The sequence below is a fragment of the Bidens hawaiensis genome, unplaced genomic scaffold (assembly GCF_021521415.1).
Source record: "Bidens hawaiensis isolate Kalapana, Puna unplaced genomic scaffold, B.hawaiensis_p1.1 tig00008945_1, whole genome shotgun sequence".
Lineage (NCBI taxonomy): Eukaryota > Viridiplantae > Streptophyta > Magnoliopsida > Asterales > Asteraceae > Bidens > Bidens hawaiensis.
In genome coordinates this window covers 169410-195610 of record NW_027491649.1, presented here as the reverse complement: position 1 = coordinate 195610, position 26201 = coordinate 169410, and the positions used below count along the sequence as shown (strand labels likewise).

Below are 26201 nucleotides of genomic sequence, written 5' to 3'. Positions count from 1 at the left end.
TTATCAGAAGTTTGTACGCGGGAATCTAGTCATCTACTTGAAAATTTGGATTGTAATTTACAACCTCATGTCATACAATAATTAAAACAATGACGATTCGTTATTGTTATTACCAATTTTATGGATTATAACAAAATAATATATATTTTTTAATTTATATAAATATATGTTATATGTGAAAAAAAGTTTGTTAAAATTTTGTTATACATAACATTTTACTTAGCTCTAACTTATTCTCTATAAATAAACAAAAGAATTGTCAATTATTTTTAACTACAAACCGAAACGAGTTTGAATTGATCCATACGTGTCATGTGTGTTTTTTTAACAGCTAATTTATTTTCGCACCTTTCACCTATGTATCAAGTGAGAATAAAACTCATAATCATTTGGTTGTATGGTATATACTTTACTACTAGACTAAGTTAGTGATTGTATATGTGTCACATATGTGTATGAAATATGATTTGATTAAAAGGTATTAAATTACGTATATTTTTATTAATTTACGACAAATCATCATCATCATCATCGTACTCAGTATATCCCACCAATAGCAATGCTATGGTAGGGTCTGAGGAGGGTAAGATGTAGATAGTCTTACCTCTATCCTATAGGGATAGAGAGGCTGCTTCCGGTGAGACCCCCGGCTCGATAGTAGTTTTGCATCAAGCCTTGGACATAAGGCAAATAGCACTCAATCATCGGGACACCGGCTGATTGGTGCATGTGCCCTTGTCTTTCGGCTATCAACGTCACCACATGATGCCTGATTAACCTTCCGCCACTTTTAACGTTATTTTCATGAGATTAGTAAAATAACGTCAAAATTAGTGCAATTTTACTTTTGTCCACCCAAGGGTTCACACATATATACATTATATGCGTGCCCACCCGAGGATTTACACATATATACATTATATGGGTTCACACATATATACATATATACGTTATTTTCATGAGATTAATTTACGACAAAGTAAAAAAAAAATCTTTTACTTAATTTGATTTAAATTTGAAGAAAAGATAAGAATTATAAAATAATAAATAAATAATAACTATTTACTCAAATACTTGGTACTTTTCTATTTTCTATAGGAAGACGTTGACGATGACCTTGACTTAAAAAAGCCTATATAAATGATGAAACACATTTCAAATAAAGAAATCCCAAAGCTGTTCCAAATTCCAGTTAAAATTTTACAAACAAAATTTACACCGAACATATCCTCTAGTGTACGTATTACATATGACAAAGCAAACCGGTGTGCAGTTAGCCTCAATCGATGAACAGAAGCCCTTAAGCCAACAACAGCATCAACTCAACATTCAGGTTCCTTCACAACATGCCAGCTCAAGGCCACCACCACCGAATCTGCCTTGTTCGGATCTTATTAACGGTAAGCTAATTAGTTACTTTTAGTATTTATGTTACCTTAAAGCATTGAGATGTCAAGGATCTCAAGAACACAGAAGAAACTTTTCAAGCTTTATACAAACGAGAAACAAAGTTTCTATGAATGAACAAAATCCTTCTTTTTAAACGGCAAACTACATTACTCCTAAATCAGGTTATATGTTTTTTTCTAAACGAACGTCATGCCCAAGACTTGTTCGTTGAAATCCTACCAAGAGGCATAAGCCTCTACAGGGCCAAATACCCAAGTGGCGAAATAACGAAATCCTAACCAAGTAAGCTGGTATAAAATAGAGAAGAAGGAATAGATTAGTCAAAATGTTGTTAGAGATATTTAGTTTTTTTTACTCTTCTATTATGATCATATTACAGAGAAGAAACTATATATAATTTGATAATATATATTGCTTACAATAGGGAAGGACTTTAGTTTATTCCTTATATGTTACGCATACAAGATTCGATTTTCAGCTCCCATATATGATATATTTTAGCTTTGATTGGGTACTAATTATTCTCGTCGAAACTACTTTAAAGGACCTAGAGAAAACTACCTCAAAATTGGTGTTCCTCTGTATGAAGCATCAATAAAATGTGATTGGAAAGCTGCAAAAGCCATTTTTGATAAGTACCCAGAGATGGAGTTGGTAAGGTATAGCATTACCGAAAATGGGGAAACCGCATTACATGTTGCAGCATCTGCTAAAGGTCCTAAGCATGTTGAAGAGTTTGTCAAAAATCTTGTGGATATGATGGACAAGGATGACTTGGAACTTCAAAACAGTAATCACAATACCGCTCTCTATTTGGCGGTGACAGCCGGAAACATTAAAGTGATTAAAATTATGATAGCGAAGAACAAGGGCTTGCTGACAATCGCTGGTAGTAATGGGACAATGATGCCCTTGTACACGGCAGCTTTGTTTGGAAACCAAGATGTGGTGAAATATTTGTACAATCGTTCCAAGGGGTTGCGTGACGATGGTTGGACAGATCAGAATCGTGGTTGGCTGCTTCTAAAATGTGTCGAGAATGATATGTTTGGTAAGCATTTTAGTAAGATTCTGAACCTTAATTAATAGAATAGTTGAATAGGTTGTTTGAATTTATAGTATTTATGCATAGTTCTTATTAATAAGTGTTATAGTTAAACAAGCACTTATAAACGAACTTAATTTATATGTCCCTCACAATGCTGTTTTCAATTTCTCTTAGATGTGGCCTTAGAGATAATGAGACATTATCCAGAACTTGGAACTGGGAGTGTACTCGGAGTTTTGGCTCGAAAGCCTGAAGCAATTCCTGAAACTGAATTTACTATCATCTCGAGAACCATCAGTTGGGGTAAATATCTTTACTCCAAGATTCCTGTTGCCCGTATATCGTCCCAAAATAAGAATCCAGAAGTTGTTAGCAGAAGTGGTGATGCACATGTGCCTAGAAGACCTGAACCATTCCCTGAAACAAATTCTAATATCATCAAAAGAGTCATCAAATCAGGTAAACATCTCTACTCAATGTTGTTTGCTATGCATTATCTGTATTAAATTCAAATTATGCACAAACATATGTTTGTGTGTGTATATGTGTCAACTGAGTTTCCAAGATCCAACCTTGGTTTTGATCATCTCAATTAAGTTACCAAGATGCAACCATGGATTATCCAACTCGGTCATCAACCGTTACTTTACTCCTAAGTATCTGGTATCATTAACTTGGCTCCTTTATTTTGTTGTTGCTCTCAGTTTCCGCATTCATTGGTTCAAACGGGGCATCTCATGAAAAGGAAGATAATGCATTGCAATTACTAAGAATCATTTGGGGAAATATGGCGAAAAAATCTAAGAAAGAAATTGATGATATAATAAGAGGGCCGGCTGATGTGAAGCAAGACGACAAGTCATCTTCTGGAATTGTAGGCCAAACTCTGAAACTACAAAAACTCATTTCTGAGCGTATTGTGAACATGCATGTTGACATTCAGAACATACTCAGAGGGCTTCCATCTACCGGAATGGAAGATCAATCTTTGCAACTACAAAAGCTTGTTTCTGAACATATTGCCAAAATGCATGTTGAAACACAAAATGTAATCAAAGGGCCAACAACACCTTTGAGTTATCAAAACGCAACATTATTGGGAAATACAAAGAAAACATACCCTTCCCGAATATTATTTGTTGCTGCAGAAATGGGCAATGTTACTTTTGTGGTTGAGCTCATCCGTCAGTATCCGGATCTCATATGGAAAGTAAATGATAACAATCTAAGCATCTTTCACATTGCTGTCAAACATCGTCACGAAGGTATCTACAACCTATTATACGAGATAGGCTCAATGAAGGATTTGATTACTCCTCTCAAGGACCACAAGGATAACAATATGTTGCATTTAGTGGGGAAGAGTGCAAAACAAAAGCGACTTGAAGATGTGTCAGGAGTCGCTTTACAAATGCAACGAGAACTATTATGGTTTAAGGTATATATTAATTTCTCTGTGTTCTTTCTTTTTTCTTTCCTAACTTTGTCACTTTGGGTTATGTTTCATTTTGAATCGGTTGAACAAATAATTTAGCTTAATCGAGAATGAGTCAAATGGATTGAAATTCCCCCAAGAAGTATCCCATTAAAAATGGGTTCAAAAGAGATTGTTGGTCGATTCGACCCGTAGCATCCTCACTCTTACAATGAGTATAAAGTAACATTTATATATTGTTATAGGAAGTAGAGGCTATGATCCCTCCTTCATATAGAGAACGAAAGAATAAAGATGGTCTAACACCATACGAGTTATTTACAAAGGAACACAAGGAATTGGTTACACAAGGAGAGAAGTGGATGAAAGGAACGGCTAATCAATGTATGGTGGTTGCAGCCCTTATTGCAACCATAGTATTTGCTGCAGCTTTTACGGTTCCAGGTGGATATAGCCAAACTGATGATAAAACCAAAGGCCAACAAAATGGAATCCCCGTCTTTCATTCAAAAGCAACGTTTATGGTTTTTGTTGTGGCGGATGCCATTTCTTTGTTCGCATCTTCAACTTCAATTCTCATGTTCCTATCTATCCTCACGTCCCGTTATGCCGAACGTGATTTCTTGGAGTCATTGCCTACAAAACTGATGTTAGGTCTAGCAACTCTTTTCCTCTCAATTACAACCATGACAGTCGCTTTTAGTGTCAGCTTTTTTGTTCTTTACCGTAAGGGCTTGTTATGGATGCCGATCGTCATCTCCGTGTTTGCTGTGTTTCCTGTCCTCCTATATATTGTATTACAATATGGTCTATTTATTGATGTAATTCGGTCAACATACCGTTCTAGATACCTTTTTAAACCCCAGAAGCACCTTCTGTATTATAAGAACCCCAAGGTCTAACAATTGTATTCTATAAATTGCAACAAAGTTTGCTTTAGGTTAATTTTTGTAAAGTTGTTTGTAGATGAGTATCTCTGGTCTCTCTACAAGGTAACCTATATTTAATTCAAGCAAGGCTTGAGCGCTTTGTAATATAACTATTACATGTTTAAATATAATGAGTATGATTTGTATTTACTGAAGTGGTAAAGTGTTAATCTTGATTATAGGACTAGAATGGTGAATTAACAAAGTTAAACGGTTAAAGGTTAAAAGTTGAAGATAAAGATAATTAGAAAGAGAAGTGATAATAATAACATTATTAAGATACTTATTAGAGTTAGAGATAAAATATAATATTTATTATGTGTTTGAGTAATATTAGAAGTTAAAGTTAAAGTAGGAAACGAGTTTAGGTTAGTATAAATAGAGGTGTATGGTCATTGTGTTTTGTGTGGTTTTCGTTTTTAATAATATTGAAAAAGTCGTGATGAGTTATCACAAAATTATCGGTGTTCATGGCCGGCTCTTGGGTGTGCAAAGCGGGCGACCGGCCCAGGCACGTTTTCTTTTGGGACACAAAATGATTAAAAATTCCCGATGTTATATATGTAGAATACCCGAATGTTTATAATCATTATTTTTATATTACTCAAACACCTTTTCGACCCCATTTTTTTGGATTAACCAAAAACTTATAGGCCTACTAAAATTTGAAAAATGTCAAGTACGTACTTTTAATTAATCAATATAAGTTAAATAAATAGAAGAAACAAATAGACGTGATAATAGTAAAATCGACTTCGAAGACCAGCAGCCACGTCGACTTCGAACACCAGCAGTCACGGTAGCATATGAAAATATGAGTTTTTCAAAATTATAGTTATTGAAATCCTATTTTCGACCCAAAATGCCTCAAGAAAGACTTAGCGGGTTGGCGATGAAGGTTATCAAGAACGGAACATAGAAAGCATAAACTGCGAAGAGTTAATTCACCAATTTGCTACAAAAAATTGTTATGAGAGCTTCACAAATCCTCAATTAGCTACTGATCAATTAAGTGTGTCATAAACTCATTATAATATCATGATTTTCTAATTTTTATGTTAATCGCTATAATTTTAATCGGCGTATAAAAAATGTGTTTACATTATTTAGTATGTTAAGGTTTAAGGGGCATATTTTTTTCTGCTCGGCTGAGGCATGTGAATTTTCAGAGCCGGCCCTGTCGGTGTTGCTCGATCCAATTAAGTCCAACCTTTACTACATAATTATGAGAATTCTATAACCATTTCTATGTAGTATGTGTATCTTATATTAAAATTGTTCCAATTAAGTCCAACATTTACTAAATAATTATCGGTGTTTCGAACACGCACATAATTATCGGTGTTTCGAACACGCAAATTGGTCCACGTTAGACTGTCTTAAGCACATTACGTGAGAGGGAAATCAGCCCCACTTAGTGGTAGGCGATTGACACTTAGGATTGGTTTTGAACTCACGACCTTTAGGTATTGTTACAAATCTTACGCCCCCTTAACCTACTAAGCTACACGACGGGGACATCTTCTATTCAAAATTGGCTATGTGTTGAACCTCATCCACTATGACAATAACACTGCATTCTTGAGTAATTTATAAATATGCATAGGGGATAATGAACAATCTAAAGAGTAACTTAATTACTCTTTGTAGTAATTATAAATTTTTGGAGAAACGATTTAGGCCATACATGTAACACCGTATTTACTCTTACTTGAGCATTTATTTTCCACCCAACACTTTTCTATGTGAAAATTTAAATTGCCTTCCGCGAAACTAGCATACACAATAACACAAAAGCAAAAGGCAAACACATTTTTACAAGAAACTTAATTGCCTTCCATCATTCCATGTTTGTAGGGTAGTTTGTTCTCCTATATAAGGCCATGTGTAGTCATAACTCTTCACATCCAGGCATTATGCGTCATGTGGAGGCCAGTCAGAGTTATGGTTTTTTACAAAAACATGCTGTAGTCATAACTCTCCACCCCCAGGCATTATGCGTCACGTGGCGCAGTCATTATTAATTTTATTTGTTTTTTTTAAATATAAAAAGTTGAAAGAAATATTCTAAAGTTTTTAACCATGACACTTTCTCTGCAATTTTGAAAAAGTAAAACCCATAACCTGAGTATAATCCATAACCTCAAATAGAGGTGCACAAATCGGTTTTTTTGAAAAAACCGGTTCGGTTATTAACCGGACCGGTTTTTTTTATCCAGAAAAAAACCGGTTCGGTTAATAACCGGACCGGTTATTAACCGGTTTTTATCAATGAAAACTCAAACCGGCCAAACCGGTTTGGACCGGTTTAGAAACCGGTTAGAACCGGTTATTAAACCGGTTTTTTTATAACCGGTCTAACCGGTTAACCGGTTTTTTTTTTTTTTTTTTTTTTTTTTTTTTTTTTTTTTTTTTTTTTTTTTGCTTTAGGGTTTAGGGTTTAGGGTTTCGTTGTTAGCATTCTTTGCTTGGAAGATTAAAAACACATAACTTTCATTTATAGCTTTTACATTAAAAATACAAACATTAAATCGTTATCGCATATTCGTAACTCAAAAATACAAACATTAAAGAATGCTTAGACACGATTACATTAACAAGTTGATGTTTGTTACTCATTTTCTTCGCTACCCGATCCCGAGCTATTCCTTAGGTAATCGTCGTACGCGGCTTCTTCATCGGTCATTGGTTGAGTGTGTCCTTGATTGACCTCGTCTTCATACAAGGCCGCCTCATACTCCATTTCCCCCTCGAGTGAGCGTTGATGTTGTGCCCTATCTAAAGAGTCCAAGTAATCCTTGTAGCAAATCGACATCTCTACAGCTGGTGGAGTGAGTCGAGTCCTCCTAATCGATATAACCCTGCCAGAAACAGAAAAAGCAGACTCCGAAGCTACCGTGGAAGCTTGGACCGTTAGTAAATCTTTGGCCATGGCGGCGAGGATCGGAAACTCATCCTCCTTACCTCTCCACCAAGCCAGCAAATCAAGACTTCTAAATTCATCCGGAGTCATGTGTTTCACAAAGTTGGTACCACCATACCTTCCAAGTTCACTGCTTGGGGTGTTTACCCTTTGACGTTTACCGGCGTCTTCCCAAATCATGTAGTACATCCCCATTTCAAGGTCGGTTTGGGATTGGGATTGGGCAACAGCTCTTAACGAGTCATGAATTTGGGAAGACGACCCGTGTTTTGTAAGGTAAACATCATACATGTTTGCCAAGGTGGTGTTGAAAGCATTCTTTAAAGTTTGGTTATAATGGGGGTTTTGATCGTCGTTTAACTCTAGCTCATCACAAATTTTTTCTATTAAAGCTTCAACACCACCAACATTGATGCAAGGGTTTAACGCAGCCGCACAGGTCAAAACAGCGGGTAGTTGTTGAAAATATTTTCTAAATTTTTCTTTCATTTTTGCACCCATATCAAAATAAGGTGCACCCCTACAATGAATTTCAGTCAACTTTGTGCACATGACAGCAATTTTTGGTAAAGCAATGGGGCTTGTTGGATAGTAAACCCCGGATAAACTAGTTGTGCAAGATTTAAAAATTTGAAGAACCTCCGTAACGATCTCAATCAATAACCAGTTTCTAGGATCGTACGGTGCACATTTACCCCTATTTGACAAAATTTGATGAAACGCAATTAACGATTGTTTTTGTTGGATGGCTTTCTCAAACATTTCACAAGTCGAGTTCCATCTTGTTGGACAATCCCAATTAGGCCCCAACCATTGACAGTTAGCTTCTTCACAAAATTTTTTGTATCTTGAAAATGTTGAATTGTTGCTAAAAACATCTCGTAACATTCTTTTAAAATTGTTTCTTTGCGTTTCGATCACGTTTAACCCATCTTGCACGGCCAAGTTGATAATATGTGCAATGCATCGGCTATGAAAAAACGCTCCATCACAGATAGGTTTATACTTTAATTTTAAATGGCCAACCGCGGCCGTATTGTTGGACGCGTTATCAAACGATATTGAAAAGATTTTATCTTCAATCTTGTATTGTCGAATGACTTTATCCAAGAGTTTAAAAATATTTCTACCCGTGTGCGGGTAATCAAACAATTGAAACGCAACGGTTCGTTTCATCATTTGCCACGACCGGGGGTCAACCCAATGAGCCGTCACACAAATGTATGAGTCGGGCGAACCATTAGGTACCGACCACACATCCGTTGTTAAGTTCACACCAGTTTGTAAGTTTGAAAAGTATGAAATTAGTTCGGACTTAGCGTTTTTCCATGCTTTAAGACAATCTCTTCTAAGGGTCGAACGACTTACGTGTTGGTAGCGTGGTTGAACATACTTTTGCATCATCTCCGTGAATTGAGGGTTGTCGAAGTGGTTGAAAGGAAGTGATTGTTGAATCACAAAGTTGCCAAACTGTTGACGTACCGCTTCAAGGTCGTACGTAAACACCGTTCCTTGATTCGTCATCTCCGGCTGCGAACTACTTCCGGATTCGTCCTTCAAGACCTTGCAAGAGGGCTTTTCTACATGAGCTCTTAAACTGGAGTTTGCTTCTTTGTTATAAAACTTCAAACAATGTTTGCATCTAGCTTTTTGGGTTCCGTTAGACATTTCGCATAGGTCGAAATGTTGCCAAATATCTTGGTTTCGTTTCGTGGGGATGACCCGAACGACGGTTTCTCCCGTGTTCGAGGCACCCATGTTGACCGATGAAGCAGCACTTTGGGAGGCCATGATAATCGACTACGAATTAAGAGTGGTATACTCGAGTATGAAATAAACGACTACGAAAGAAGAGCGTTTGGAGTTGTATAATCGCGTATGAAATAAACGTTTAGAGCGTTTGGAGTTGTATAATCAAGTGTGATCTAACCAATACCCAACCTAAACTATATATAGATGTTTGTGGGGGTAAAATGGTAAAAAAACAAAAAAAAAACGGCTAAAAAACGGTCAAAAAAAAAAAAAAAACGGCTATAAAGCCGTTTGGTAACGTTCGAAAACCGGTTTAACCGGTTAACCGGTTATTAAAAAACCGGTTAACCGGTTTTTTTTATAACGGTAATAAACCGGTTATTTTAAAAACCGGTTAACCGGTTTTTTAATAACCGGTTATTTAAAATAACCGGTTTTTTTTATAACCGGTTATAAAACCGGTTTTGGCTCCAAAACGTATAACCGATACGTAAACCGGTTACGTAAACCGGTCAAACCGGTTTTTAAAAAAACCGGTTTTTAAAAAACCGGTTTCCGGTTGAACCGGCCAAACCGGTTCCGTAACCGGTTTTTTTGAACACCTCTAACCTCAAACATATAAAGGTTTCAATCATATCAACACCCAAAATAATAAAATACAACAATGACAATCACTTTCCTTCTATCTAACGACACTAAAACCCTAGCTCTACCTCACCTCCACATCTCCTCCGGTTATGGCGGATCTCAGCCAGATCACCTCGACACGTATGACGGTGACGGTGACGGCGGCGGATCTGGATCTTGTGTGACGGATCCGGCATGTAATTGACTGTGCGACGGCGACGGATCTGGATCTTGTGCGTCGGATCCGGCATGTAATCGACTCTGAGACGGGCGGATCTGGATCTTGTTCAATACCCATCAGTTGTTCAACAAAATTAACGGTTAAATATGTTGAAATTCGTGCCATTGTTGCGTTTTGTAGAAAACGCCGGAAAAAAAAGAAATACCCAAAACGCCGGCGGGGGCGGTGTGCCTCCGGCGTTTTGGCCCAAAACGTTGCGCACAGTGCTCCATTACGAATGGTCTAAGGTGTTAATAATACGGTGTGTTTATTGATGTAAGTAGATTAACATATAATATTAGATGCATGCTTAAGCCTAATCATAAACATTGCTCTTTAGTCTTTACTATAAAAATGTTAGGAACAAAGCGGTGCAACGGAATCAACACACCCAGACGCACAAAGGAATATCACACAGAGAATAGAAAATAAACGAACATGACACGTTAATTTTATATGGTTCGGTCCCAGTGAGGGGCATACATCATAAATTGCAACTAGGTTATTTCATTATGACGGGTGCAAAGATTACGATTAATCATAGGGTGTGTATAGACATACTAGATTAAGGTTTCTAATTTAGACCCAAAAAAAACAAACCCATCTAACAGGCCTAGATATAACAAGCCCAAAAGGCTTTATTGTTTTACAAACCCTAACAATTTCCTACTTGAAGCCTTGACAAAATTTACAAATGTTATCTAAGTAAACTGTACACAAGTAACACTAGCAATCTTCAATAATATAAATTCATCAAGCTTTAATTTCAAAAACAAGTTAAAACTTCACAGAAATTATCAAAGCCTCAGTTCCCATAAACAAGATAAGATTTCAAATAATTCACCTAGTCATGCCCCTTCATTAGCTACATGGAATATGATGATGCTAATATTGGATTTTGAAAAAGCGTATAATTATTTGATTTGAGATTATTTTATTATGCCTGACATTGATTAATGTTTGTTTGGCTTCGGCTAGAGCCTCTACTTCGATTAATGGAAGTCCTACTCAAGAGTTTCAATTGGAGAAAGGCTTACGTCAAGGGGATCCTTTTTTATTTAATATGTAATTGTTTGTGCTTTTCCTCGGGTTAGTTGTTTAAACGACATATGTTACTCATACTTCACATATTTAAACCTGAGACTAATCCTTTAAAAAACATATGTCTCTACCACATGAGCTATTCTCAATACATCAACCTGGTTTCTCCTTCTAAAACTCTCTTTTACCTATTTGCTACAAAGTGATTGCCACACATTTTCTTAGACGTTTCCAATCAAGGTAATGGGACACGCTCCAAAGTTTGGAAGCGTGAATCTTCTAGGAAATTTGGATGGTAATTTACAACCATATGTAGTAAAAATTATATTGAGGTGATAACAATATTAAACAACTAAATGGAAAGTGTTAAAATAAAATATTTAAATAAATTGAGAAACCGATGATTAAGTTATATTTGTTTCAGATAATTGAGTTTATGTTCAATTGTATTTATACACATAAATAAATAAACAAAAAAAATATATATAAAGTCAGTTTTCATGCATTTTTTTTATTAAAAATAGTTTTCTTTTCACATAAATTAAACATATATAATCACATTACTACCGAACAAGACCTTGCTTTCAATCGCCGGTAGTAAAGGAATGTTGCCCTTGTACACGGTTGCCTTGTTTGGAAATGTGGACGTGGTGAAGTATCTGTACAATCATTCCAAGGACTTGCGTGATGATTGCTGGACACCTCAGAATCTTGGTTGGCTGCTTGAAAAATGTGTGGAGAATGATATGTTCGGTAAGCATGAAGTTTAACGCATTCAAGCTTTGCTATATTTCCGTCTAATGATAGTGATTTAATTATTGTGCTTGCACACAACATATGTTGTTTAACTTTTTATTATTTATGCATAATTCTTATTAATTTGCCCCTCACAAAGTGGTTATCAAATTTCTCTTAGATGTGGCCTTGAAGATAGTGAAAACTTATCCAGAACTTGGCACCACTACTGGGAATGTACTCAGAGTTTTGGCTCGCAAGCCTGAAGCATTTCCAGAAACAAATCCTAATATCATCTCAAGGACCATCAATTGGGCTAAACATATCCACTCCAAGATCCAGATTACAAATCAACATTCGCAAAACAAGCATCCGGAAGTTGGAAACATAAGCGAACCATTCCCTGAAACGAACTCTAACATCATCAGAAGAATCATCAATTTTGGTAAACATTTCTACTCTTGTTTATTACACGTTGTACAATCCTCTTAAAAATAAATAAGCGTCATTTTTTTTCTATGCCTTATGTGAAAAATGTTCTACAACAATTATATATAACATTACTTGATATATTTATAAACCGTAAAAAATCCAAATTCATACTGATAAACTGGTCATTAGTATAATCAATGTGGCTTATTTTCTGTTTGTTGCTTCCAGCTCCTGAAAGGAAGAATGCAATGCCATTGCTTAGATTCATTTGGGAAGAGATTGCAAAAAAGCCTAAGAATGAAATTAATGACATACTCAGAGGGCCGCCAGATTCGATTAGGCAAGACATCAAAACCGTTTCTGGATGGATCATTGCTATGAAACTTAAGAGACTTATTTCTGAGCATGTTGATGGAATGAGTGTAGAAACCAAGAACATAATAACAAGTTGTCCAGATCCGACTAACCAAGACACCCAACCAGCCTCTGTGAAGGTAGATCAAGCTCAACAACTGCAAAACCTTATTTCTGAACGTCTTATGTACATGCATGATGAAACTCAGAAGATAATCAAAGGGGCCCCTAACACGATCATGCAAAACAATAAGCCAGTTTATCAGGCAATTGACCTACAAAATCTCATTGCGGAACATATTACAAACATGCATTACAAAAGCCAAAACGTAATCAAGAACATTCGAGTGGAAGATCAAGCTTCCCAATTGAAAAGGGTCATTTTTGAACATATTACGAAAATGAATGATGCTACCGAGAAAATACTTAGAGACATGCGGCATAAAATGGAAACACGCTCTTCTCGGGTGCTTTTTATTGCGGCGGAAATGGGTAACACTTACTTTTTAGTTGAGCTGATGCGTCTATACCCTGATCTCATATGGAAGGTAAATGATGATAATCAAAGTATATTTCGCATTGCCGTCAAACATAGTCACGAGGGTATCTACAACCTATTGTTTGAGATAGGTGCGATGAAGGATTTGATTACTCCTCTAAAAGATCTGAGGAATAACAACATGTTGCACTTAGTTGGAACTATCGCCAAGCAAAAGCGACTTGAAGATGTGTCAGGAGTTGCTTTACAGATGCAGAGAGAGTTGTTATGGTTTCAGGTATACTCTTCTCTAGTCTAGTGGGATTATTTTTTATACCACGATTAGTTAGTTGTTTATAACTATTCTAGTTTGTTTGTGTAGGAAGTAGAGAGTATGATTCCTCGTTCATATAAAGAAAAGGTTAACGAAGATGGTCTAATACCGCATGAGTTATTCACTAAGGAACACAAAAATCTAGTCACACAAGGTGAGAAGTGGATGAAAGGAACGGCTAATCAATGTATGGTGGTTGCAGCCCTTATCGCAACCATTGTATTTGCTGCAGCTTTTACCGTTCCAGGTGGATATAACCAAACCAATGACGAAACAAATGGTATCCCTGTCTTCCATTTTGAAGTAACTTTCATGGTATTTGTTGTGGCAGATGCCATTTCTCTATTCTTGTCTTGTACTTCAATTCTTATATTTCTATCCATCCTCACGTCGCGTTATGCCGAAGGTGATTTCTTGGAATCAGTACCCAAAAAGCTGATTTCAGGTCTGTTAACTCTTTTCTTGTCTATCACAACTATGACGGTCGCTTTTGGTGTCAGCTTTTTCGTACTCTACCATAAGGGTTTGTTATGGATGCCTATACTTATCTGCGTGTTTGTTTTGTTACCGTTCCTCTTGTATATATGGTTGCAATATAGTTTGTTTTGTGATGTAATTCGATCAACGTATCGTTCTAGATACCTCTTTAAGCCCAACAAACATGTCCTTTGCTATGAAAACCCCAAGGTTTAAACTTAGTCGCTCTCTAATTTAACGGGGTTGTTTGAATATGCTTTGTAAAATGTGTGTAAATTGCATGTTGATTATGTACTTTCCTAAGATGTTGTAATGGGTTGTTTGAATATATGTTTTGTAAAATGTTTTTAAATTGCATGTTGACTATGTATTTTCCTAAGATGAATAATGTTTTGTTGCCATGCTTGTTTTAATGCATGATTCTAAGCAATAGATCTGGTGTATTTTAGGTAGATGGTATAAGTTAAACCAATCCAACCAAGTGAAACTTAATAGGTTTTTTATTTCATTAAATAGTGGAACCAAAATAAAATACTCTATTCATTCTATTAAAAGTGTCATGGTTTGAAACTTAATAGATTTTTTATTTCATTAAATAGTGGAACCAAAATAAAATACTTTATTCGTTCTATTAAAAGTGTCATGGTTTGAAAAACACAAAGTTCAAAGTAGATTGAATGATTACTTTTTTTGTTTACCAAATGACAATATTGTTCTTGGAATTTGGGTCCATAAATATTGTTTATTAATATTAAATGTGTGTGGTTAAGGGTAAACTTGAAAATTTGTTAATAAATTTTGAAAATGGGTATTTGTAACGAGACAAATAAAAAAAATGTGGACACTTTTAATGAGACGGAAAAAGTAAGATAACCAATCTAAGTTAGATAGATATCACTTTAGCTTAAAATCCCTTTGAAATATTTAACGAGACGATTAACCATTTGCATTTATATTTTATAAAGTGGAAATGCCCCCATGGTCAGGGCAGGTGAGATCTCAAAACTTGTTATTGAGGCCGGATTGTCAAACGCTACAGACGACCGACGAGTGAGTTAAAGTCATTTTAAAATAATATTAGACTCAAGTATAAGTACCGAATATATTTCAAGATACCAAAGGGAATGAAGTTTCAAACTTACAGTTAGGGTTTATTTGAATATACAAATATTTAACAATCAAGATCAAAAGGCATGACATTTCAAAATTACACTTGACCATTGACATAGCGTTAACTTAAACAACATATAGTTTTTAGACTCCACTATTTCGGTCAAATTATGTAGATTGTACAACCCCGGAATGTTATACCCCTTATGATGCCTAATTAGTTGAAAATAATAGTTAATAAAAGTTACACACTCATATTCAATATTCAATAAGAATAATCATGGATTTTAAGAATTATAAAAACAATATAAGACAACCATAATTGTATTAATCAAAGTATAGATACATCAAAGTTCATTTTATCAAAGTGATACCGGATGCTTAGACTCGACGGGCCATACTAACGGGCCATAGAGGCATAGAGCTCGGCACACTACAATATTTATGAAAATTTGCATTTGATTGAAATACTACTTGTACGTACGTGATGGAACGTGTACAACATATTACTAGGCTCTGAGATGAACTCGTTGTGAAAGAACAAATACACGAGTAAGTAGCAAGAGGAAGGGATATTCCACTTTCCAATAATGAATTCACCTACGATGAATCGGCACACTCTACTAGTCCTGAAGGCGATGTGTAAACATGATGAAGACGACGACAACCATTATATATCAAAATAAAATATATTAGCAATTTTATGCTTCTTTTAACGAAATCATGTTTTGTAATTTTTTAAATCTCAAAAACAAATAAAATAAAGAATTATATTGAGTATAATTTACATATCTAGTATTTTATTGAGAAAGCATTAATTTTTTCAAAAAAAAAAACTAGTTATTTGACCAGCTATTTTTCGATTTGGTTAACAACCTAACCGATTCTATTAGGTAAGGTTTTTGACGACCACAAATCAGTTAGTAATCAAACCGGCTATTGGGGGTATCAGTTTTCACAATTTTCAGCTTTGAAACTTCAAGCCTGAAGCATCATAACCGAATCATTTTCAACCGAAACAAAGAGAACCAAATATAATTAATCCACGCGTCAACCAACCTATGGTTAACTTACCATTTGGTTGTGGTTATTATTAAGCAATCGTCCATGATAGAAGCTCGATTATGGTTATGATTAAGCCCCCACAACCGAACCAACCCGACTTAACACACCTTTAACATCTATACTATATTTTCATTCTATATTGTTTATTGCATAAATCATAATTAAAATGTTATAAAAAATAAAAATAGACGCGTTTAACGAAAAGCTGGGAAATTTGCGGGATGATCTCTCCCTCACCTTCATTTCTAATTCATCTTCAACAAAATCTGCAAATCATTGTTTCTTGGATAAAATAAAAATAAAGAAATTGAATCTTTGATATAATATAATATAGCATTAGCAAGCATGGATGAAACGACGGAGTTATCATGCCCGGATAACGACATGATTAACCCAGCATTGACGATGACCACCCAGGTCTCCGCCATCTTGGTTCTGTCCCATGTTTTCCAGATCTTCCTCAAGAAACTAGGCCAGCCTGCACCCCTTGCTCAGATCCTCGTAAGTACGTCACGTCTTCCATTCCATCTCACACATTAACCATTCATTCTTTCAATTGCATACATGCATGCATGCTTTTGTTTTTCTCTGTTTATTATTCAAATTATATGTTCTGTTCTTTTCTGTTCTATTACATTGAATTGCTCCAAATCCTAGGAGATATGATCATGTATTCACATATGCTGTTTTCATTATAGGAATATGCCTTACCTTTAATTTATGATCATTTTCTCTAATTTAATTACATAATTTTGCCCTTGTGTAAACGAGCTTGGCACTTGAGTCGTTTCTATCAAACTTGGATTCGACTCGTTTATTATATTTTAATTAATTTAGATACGTTTTTAATTATTTTTTAATAAATTTACATACGTTTTTTATTATTTTTTATATAATTATAATAAAAACTTTAAACTTGCCTAAGCCCGGCTGTCTAGTGTGAAATCAACACATAGAAGTCCAACATAGGTAAACTTAAAAATACACAGGGCTAGTTACGGCTCGAGTGCTCGACGAGCCTAAACAAGTTACCCATAAAAAGCTCGGGCTCGATAACTAAACAAGCTTTATTTGAGGTTTGAGCTCGAAAAAGCTTGCATCATTTCTAGCTTTTTATCAATCCGATCTCGATTGGCTCGCAAACGTATGGCTCGGCTCGGCTAGGTTCGATCTGGTCTCAATTTCAAATTATGTGATTTGCAAAGTGAATATTATAAGCATAAATTACAATTTGTTTAAAGAGTGAGGTGACTATAGTAAGAATCTTTGGCTCATAATCCAAACCAAATGCATCCCTTGGCACCAATTACATGATGATTATATTTCTTGTAACATCCAGCCCTTATACCAACTGATATTATCGGTTTCACCCCCAAGTAGAGGCTTAACAGACTAGGATGGCCCCAATCCAAAAAAGCGATTAGCTGTAGCATTCATCTCTTAAGTCTCATCCGCTGCCAATGCGTTCAAAACCTGTTGATAATATTTGAGTCGGTAGTTTTTTATGAACCAATGTAAAGAATATCAACCTCAATAATGAGGGATTGTATATTGATGACTATATATAATACAAGAATACATAAAACTCTCATATGATTGAGGGAGAGTTGACAAAGTAAATAAGTAAAACAATAATTTACAAATATAAAATATCTCTTCCCAATTATACTCTGATACCCCCCTTCAATCAAAAAGGTGGTGGACCAAGCCGAAGCATAGTACGAAAAGCCTCAAAGGGAGCACGTGGAAGACTCTTTGTGAAGATGTCAGCCACCTGGAGATTGGTAGGCACAAAACGAGTGTAGAGTTTACCCGAAGTAACCAATTCTCGAAAAAGTGATAATCGAGATCAATATGTTTGGCCCGCTTGTGTGAAGCAGGATTCTGAGTCATGAAAATAGCACTTTTTATTGTCACATAAAAGTGTAGGCCGGTCTGGGGGTAGAGCATTAAGTTCCTTCAGTAAGTGAGTGATCCAAACAAGTTCTGCCGCCGTGTTTGCCATAGCACGATACTCCGATTCACGGCTTGATCTAGAAAAAGTGGGTTGTTTCTTCGCACTCCAAGATATTAGATTACCTCCCAGAAATATAGAGTATCCATAGGTTAACCGACGTGTGTACAACGCGCCCAATCAGCGTCGGAGTAACCAACCAGCCAGGATTTAATCGGTTTACTAAAAGTAAGACCAAACGAGAGAGTATCTTTGACATAACGGAGTATTCGCTTTACTGCTTTGAAATGATCAATGGTTGGAGCATGTAAAAACTGGAAGACTTGATTAACCGCATAAGATAGATCATGTCTCGTGATAGTCAAGTACTGGAGAACTCCCACCATTGATCGATAGAGAGTTGGATCATCAAACTGTTCACCGTCCGATGTAAATGATTCCAATGGCGCAAGAGGAGTAGCAATCGGCTTAGAGTCAATCAACTCATCACGTTTCAAAATGTCCATTGCATATTTCGATTGAGTGAGGAAGATACCGGAATCGGTATATGCTACTTCAAGGCCAAGGAAATAGTTGAGGGCTCCAAGATTCTTGGTGGCGAATTCCTTGTTGAGCCGGGATATAAAGGAACCAATATGAAGTTCATTGCTTCCCGTGAGAATAAGATCATCAACGTAGACAAGGAGATACATGATACAACCATCTCGTTGATAAATAAATAGGGAGGTGTCGGCACGGCTACAGGAGAAGCCATAGGAAACAAGGAAGGAACTCAACCGATGAAACCATGCACGGGGAGCCTGGTTGAGACCGTGGATAGCCTTAGACAACTTGCATACATGGTTGGGAAATTTGGAATCAATAAACCCCAGAGGCTGCTCCATAAATACGGTCTCGTTTAGGCTGCCGTTTAAAAACGCATTTTTTACATCAAGCTGGTGTAACTGCCAATCATTTAAAACGGCTAGAGATAAGACAATGCGAACGGTGGAAGCTTTGACAACGGGACTGATTGTGTGTGAGAAATCAAGTCCCGGAATCTGGGTAAAACCTTGAGCGACCAATCGTGCTTTGTATCGTTCAACTGAGCGATCTGAATAATACTTGATACGATAAACCCATTTTGAACCTACCACATTTGTAGACGAGGGACGAGGGACCAATGCCCATGTTTCATTTTGATGCAATGCCATTAGCTCTTCATTCATGGCGTGCAGCCATTTCGGGTCTTTCATCGTGGTCTTGTAGCCACGTGGTTCTGTCAGGGCTGTTAATGCAATATGTAGGGGGTGATTTGAAAGGGAAGCTAGATCCGCATAGTGTTTGGGCTTAAATATCCCAGACTTGGATCGAGTATTCATCGTATGAGTGGAAGTTGGGTTTGTTGGTTGAGTGGAATTATTCGGTTGAGAATGTGGTGAGGAGGCAGTGGACTCGTGATTTGGTTGATGGTTTGACAAGTGTATTTGAGGTGGGCTTGGAGGATCGGGTAAGGGAGCGGCAGTAGTTGGGCTGAGGGATGGGCTAGGTGGTGGGTTGTTATTTAGGTGGGTAGAAGGTGTAGTGTGAGGTGGATCTGGATGACATAAATTGCAAGGCCCAGTTTCATTAACACCAATTGAGTCAATATTAGATTTTGAAGAGATTGGAGGTTGATTTGTTGGTACAATAGGCGTAGAAGAAATTGAAAAATCATCCAAAAAAGTTGTTACCTCAGATTGAGAAATTGCATTAGTATAAACCACCCCAGTAAATGGAAAAATTGTCTCATTAAAACGAGCGTGTCGTGTAACATATATGCGAGATGTTGAAGGATCGAGACACCGATATCCTTTGTACTGAGAGCTATAACCAATAAAAATGTAAGGAAGACTTCGCGGTGCTAGCTTGTGTTTTGAGTATTCTCGCAAACACGGAAAAACTTGGCAACCAAACACCAGAAAGTTAGCAAATTTCGGCTCATGATTGAATAAAACTTGGAAAGGAGACTTGTTATCCAATAAAGAAGTGGGAAGCCGATTGATAATATAAGTGGCCGATTGGAAGGCCTCCTCCCAGAACTGAGCCGGAATATGAGCATTAAATAACATAGCAAGACCCGTCTCGACAATGGGTCGATGTTTCCGTTCTGCACGCCCATTTTGTTGGGGCGCGTAAGGACACGAAAAACGATGAAAAGTACCGTTATCTTCAAAAATTTTACGAACCGTGTGGTTAACAAATTCAGTGCCTCCATCGCTCTGAAAGACTTTAATCTTTCTTCCACATTGTGTTTGCACAAGATTAATGAATATGGGTAAAACCGCATAAAACCCGTCTTGGTTTTCAAGGGATAAAACCACGTAAACCTGGAAAAATCATCAATGAACACAACATGATACAAGTAACCATCCTTTGACCCAACTGGGGATGGTCCCCATAAATCACAATGAATAAGGTCTACTGGATTCAATGACCGTTTAACATTAACATCAAAAGAAAGTTTTTGGCCCTTTGCCAACTGACAAGAAACACAAATGTTCGGTTTAGGTAAAACTGAAGTGACAGAAATTGCACCCAACTTATTCAAAACAGAAATAGAATCATAACAAACGTGGCCTAAACGAGCGTGCCAAAGTTCAAAGGATGCTCGATTTGTAACAGATGCAACCAAGGCTTGAGGGATCTCTTTCAACACGTAAAGGTCATTTCACATTCTCCTTTAGCGAGAATTCTTTTGGTTATCCGATCCTAAATATGAAAGAAAGGTTGAGACAAAAGCACATCAACCGGATAATCAGAAGTTAATTTGCTGACCGATAAAAGTTTCTTGGTCAGGTTTGGGATGACCAAAACATCTCGAAGTTTAATATCATTTGAAATAACGGAAGTACCCGTATGAGTAATAGGGAGCGACATACCATTGCCAAAAATGACACCATGATTACCTTGATAAGGAGCGGATTGATGAAGAGAAACAAATTCTGGTGTCATATGAGCGGTTGCACCAGAATCAACGTTCCAATCTGGTGTGTTGTTGGTCACATGGCATTGAGCATGAAATGCCTTTGCAAGAGACTCATCGGTGTGTGGAGTGGTTTTTAGCATACTTGTACAAGTCAGGGCACGATGTTGCATAGTGACTAGGGGCTCGGCAGATTTGGCATTTGGGTGGCCATTTGTCAAAGAAGCGGCTACGACTCTGAGATGAGTTCCCACGATCACTGTTTGACCCCCCACGATTCTGGCCATCACGATTATTAGCACCACGATTCCGATTTGAGGAAGAGTCCCTACGACCATGTTGAGCAGTGAAGGCCGCAGGAGGAGTGGTGTTACCATGAATCGTTTGCATGAAGATTTCGTGGCTCTCGGCTTGAGAGACGAGGTCACGAAATAACGGAGCAGGCTTGACATTCCGAATAGACACGGAAAAATTCTCAAACGATGGACCGAGCCCACAAAGATATCAATGAAACTTGTCCATCTCGAGCACCGGTTGTCCGATAACGGCTAGTTGGTCACAAATAGATTTAAACTTCCGACTATAATCAGAGACGGAAGAGGTACCTTTGGTAAGTTGACGAAGGGTGTCACGAAGGGAATACATGCGTTTAACGGAGGAGTTGCTGAAAGCAGATTCAAGGGAGAGCCAAATATTGCGAGCACCGGAGATACCAAGGACCTCCGAGGCAACCTCCTCGGTCAAGGAGGCATTGAGAATAATCACAGCTTTTTGATCATTGGCTTTCCAGGTATTGAAATCGGGATTGGGTATTATTTTGTTATCACTGGTTATGGTAGAGGATGGTTGCGGCAGAGATCCATTAACATGATGGAGAAGATTTTGGAAGGCAAAAATAGGGAGCATGTGATTCTTCCAAACCAAGTAATTGGTTGGGGTAAGTTTAAGTGTGACAAGATGTAGCAAGGTGCTCATGGAAAGTGACTCCGATTGAGCAGAAGAGTTTTCGGCCATGGAAGAGGAAGAAGAGAAGGGGGCTGCGAATTGGTAGGGAAGGAAGGAGAGAGGATCGATGTGTTAGGGTGATACCATGTAAAGAATATCAACCTCAATAATGAGGGATTGTATATTGATGACTATATATAATACAAGAATACATAAAACTCTCCTATGATTGAGGGAGAGTTGACAAAGTAAATAAGTAAAACAATAATTTACAAATATAAAATATCTCTTCCCAATTATACTCTAATAACCAATATCTCTCCTTCTCACAACTGATGTGCGATTTGTCTACAGTGTTACATTTTATTTTATTTTTGACATGTATTATGTATAGTATGAGTATCCTAAACAACAACAAAACAATAGGTACAAAAGTTAATAGCAATAACACAAAATGTTGAGAAAACTATAGCAGCAAGTAGTAACAGATAAAATATCAGAAAGACATGAAAAGGGTAGCTATAAATCTCCTTGAAATAACATATTCCCTCCCCTAAAATTATCTATACGCCAAGACTGAGTAAAAATCTACAAACTATGCATTTTTGTTGATTAACAGTTTTATACTGCATAATGTTAAACAATTATACCGTTTAAGTTTTTTATTGGGTTCTTTTCCATACCACAGGCAGGGTTTGTGCTAGGTCCATCGGGTTTATCAAGACTACCATCAATGCACGTCTTCTTCTTTCAAAACTTTGCTGTTGATTTCTATGAAAGTATGGCATTATACTGCAGAATAACCATCATGTTTCTGTTAGGCCTTGAAATGGACATCTCTTACTTAATGAGAAACTTACGCCCCGTAATAATCATCGCGTGCGGTGGTTGTTTAATGTGCACAATATTCGCATCCGCCATTTCTTTATTCGTATACGAAGAAACTGGATCACGTGGTTCACGGTTTACGTTAGCATTAATCATCACAGTGGTGTTAGCCAACACTGCATCTCCAATCGTGTTTCGTATGGCTGCAGATTTAAAGTTTGCCACGTCAGATATTGGGAGATTAGCTGTATCCTCTTCGTTAATTGGTGACATGTATGCTGTGTTTATTTTGGTTATAATATCCGGTGAGAAGCATAAACGAACGGTTAATGGTTGGGCACTCATGGCCTTTTGTTCACTTTTACTTCTTGTGGGAGTTATTATTTTTACCACACATTTTGTTAACTGGCTTAATAAACGAAACCGAGAAGAAAAGAATCTTCAAGCTATTGAAGTGATGTTACTTTGTTCAGTTATTCTTGTTGCTGCAATGACATTAGAAACTATGGGATTTAGCAGCATAATAGCTTGTTTTCTAATGGGGTCCACGTTCCCACGTGGCGGGAAATCAGCTCGAACATTATTAGCTATTCTTACATATACAGTTCGCAATTTCATTTTCCCGATTTATTTTGGGTACACAGGGTTTAAAGCGGATACGAGTTATTTAAACGAGTTAAAACGAGTTGCAATTGTTTTGATGATTATTGTGCTGAGTATTGGTGGTAAGATTGTTGGGACCGCTGCTGCGTGTTGGTATTTAAAGACACCGTTAAATGAAGGTGTTCTTCTTGCTTTTTTGATGAACATGAAGGGTCATGTGGATATTTTGACTTTGACCACAGCTATGCAGAATAAAGTAAGTTTTTTTTAGCTTGATTTAGTGGTTTTTTATGTTTGTATTGTTGCATTTTTAGTGTGTCATTATCAACATATCTTAATGAAGTTGACTTTAGTTGACAAAGATTGTATCTTTTTGCATAGTAAGCCAACAAGTAGTCAACTAACTTTGTAACATATATACTCACAAGTTTTAAAGTTCATATACTTGACTTTTAGATAAACATATTCTGCTTTTGAGACTAAATAATTAGTTTTACACCAACACTGTCTCAAAAAACTCATTTCATTACATATAAATAGATGATTAATAGTTGTCAGTTAATATTTTTTACTAATGCAGGTGTTGAACAGTTCAATATTTTACAATTTAATGGTTTCAGCAGTAGTAATTAACTCCCTAATCTCAGCTTCACTAATTAGTTTCTTGGTAAGAAGAGAAAGTAACACAATTGGTGTCAAACACATACCCATGGAATATCACAGTCCTGAAAAAGAATTAAAACTACTCACGTGCGTGCATAGTCGCCATCCGGTTAACTGTATGGTGAAACTTATTGTATCTCTAAGGGGATCGGATAGCGTTCCCATTTCTCCATACTTAATGCACTTAGTCGAGCTTCCTGATAAAACAAAAAGAAATTCATCATTTTACGATCAAGAAGAAGACGAGTTTAGTGATGAATCAGATGAAGATAGTAATGACGCGGTGGAAATAAACGAAGCGGTCGATTTGTACATTGAAGAAACAAAAATGATGGTTCATCAAGTTAAAACAGTTGCACCTTTTTCAACCATGTATCAAGATGTTTGTGCCTTTGCTAGTAATGTTCGGGCCTCGTTTATTGTTCTTCCGTTTCATAAACATCAAAGAATTGACGGGAAATTTGAGAATGATAAAGATGGTATTAGAAATACTAACCAAAAAGTGTTGAGAAGCGCTCAATGTACAGTGGCGATTCTTGTTGACCGCGGTCATATTACCACGGGTACACAGGCTGCGGGTTCTGAGTCGTTGCAGCAGATTGCAATTTTGTTTTTTGGTGGGCCTGATGACCGTGAGGCATTGGGGTTTAGTAAACGGCTTAGTACACATCATCATTCTAGTGTTACTATATTTAGGTTTTTACCGACGTCAGCAAAAGATGCTAATGAAAGGATTAATGTTTCCAGAATGGAGGATGATGTTGTAGTGTCGATACAGAACCGTGAAACAGAAGTTGATGAGGCGGATAGTTCTGCCTTAGCAAATTTTTATCACAGGTATGATCAAATAAATTTATTGTTTTTTTAATACTTATGTCAAAATATTTTTAATTGTATTTTCAGGTATGTGACATCAGGGAAAGTGAGATTTGTTGAAAAGTATGTGGACAACGGGGCGGAAACAGGAATGGTATTAAGAGACATGATGGAAACCTACTCAATGTTTATAGTAGGTAAAGGTGGTAGAGGTGAATGCCTTTTAACAACTGGAATCAGTGACTGGGAAGAATGCCCCGAGCTCGGTGTAGTAGGTGATTTCCTGGCTTCTAGTGAGTTTGATATTAGCGGTTCGGTTTTGGTTGTGCAACAACACAGATGACCTTTGTTATAGATGGCTGCGCGCTATAAATAGTTTCTTCAAAACGAGCAGCTTGAATCTTTGAAGTTGGAAAGAGTATAGAGCATTGCATGCAGCACACGAGGCGGTCCAACCATACAAACTTTGTGCTGTTGAATTGAGAAGTTTTTGGTCAGTTTATCGGGAAGGGTATTTTGGTCTTTAAAAATGGTGGTATAATATTTATAATTTATGTTTATCTATAGGTTTTCATTGTTTTTATCCTGCTAAGTGAAGCAAGGGAAAACATTATAGAGAGCAGAGTCAGTTTTATGAACTTTTAATGTACAAAATAGATGTGACAGTTAATTTGTATTGTTGTCAACCGATGGATGTAAACAAATCTCTATTCTTCGCTCAATTGATGTATGAATCCACCAGTTTTACACCAATAAATTATTTTGAATATGTAAAAGAACATAACAAGCATATTTTATTGAATAAACGAACATAAGCGACTTCTGGTCAGACAGTTCACCAAACGTCGGTTCATTTACGTGCCTACAAGCTAAGCATTATACTGATTCTGTGAGATACACCTCACAGAGAGTACACAGACACCGGGGATGCACCGTAAACTATAGGGTGGTCACTCTCTAACCCGTTGAATAATCCATCATCGGACGGTACTCCAGACCATCATCATGATTGTAAACGAGTTCAGGGATATTGATCTCATTCCCTTGACATGGTCCCACAGATACGAAACAATGGCAG

At 36.9% G+C, this 26201-nt stretch overlaps 3 protein-coding genes across 3 annotated transcripts; all 3 read left to right on the top strand.

Moving 5' to 3' along the window:
* Window positions 1–1153: 1153 nt before the first annotated feature.
* Window positions 1154–4862, top strand: LOC143530425 (uncharacterized; the record flags this gene model as incomplete). The annotated part of the gene is made up of 7 exons (XM_077025970.1): window positions 1154–1400; window positions 1955–2461; window positions 2633–2705; window positions 2862–2923; window positions 3178–3316; window positions 3413–3896; window positions 4139–4862. Coding segments are annotated over 7 exons (2169 nt in total), but the record flags the coding sequence as incomplete, so codon positions are not given.
* A 7097-nt stretch (window positions 4863–11959) lies between these two features.
* Window positions 11960–14669, top strand: LOC143530380 (uncharacterized). Its single transcript, XM_077025929.1, has 3 exons — window positions 11960–12138; window positions 12302–13682; window positions 13767–14669. The coding sequence occupies exons 2-3, from the start codon at window positions 12750–12752 to the stop codon at window positions 14409–14411; spliced, it is 1578 nt and encodes a 525-aa protein (XP_076882044.1). The 5' UTR covers window positions 11960–12138; window positions 12302–12749; the 3' UTR covers window positions 14412–14669.
* A 2045-nt stretch (window positions 14670–16714) lies between these two features.
* LOC143530379 (cation/H(+) antiporter 1-like) lies at window positions 16715–25575 on the top strand. The gene is made up of 4 exons (XM_077025928.1): window positions 16715–16871; window positions 22902–23900; window positions 24225–25144; window positions 25211–25575. The coding sequence occupies exons 1-4, from the start codon at window positions 16716–16718 to the stop codon at window positions 25464–25466; spliced, it is 2331 nt and encodes a 776-aa protein (XP_076882043.1). The 5' UTR covers window position 16715; the 3' UTR covers window positions 25467–25575.
* Window positions 25576–26201: the final 626 nt, after the last annotated feature.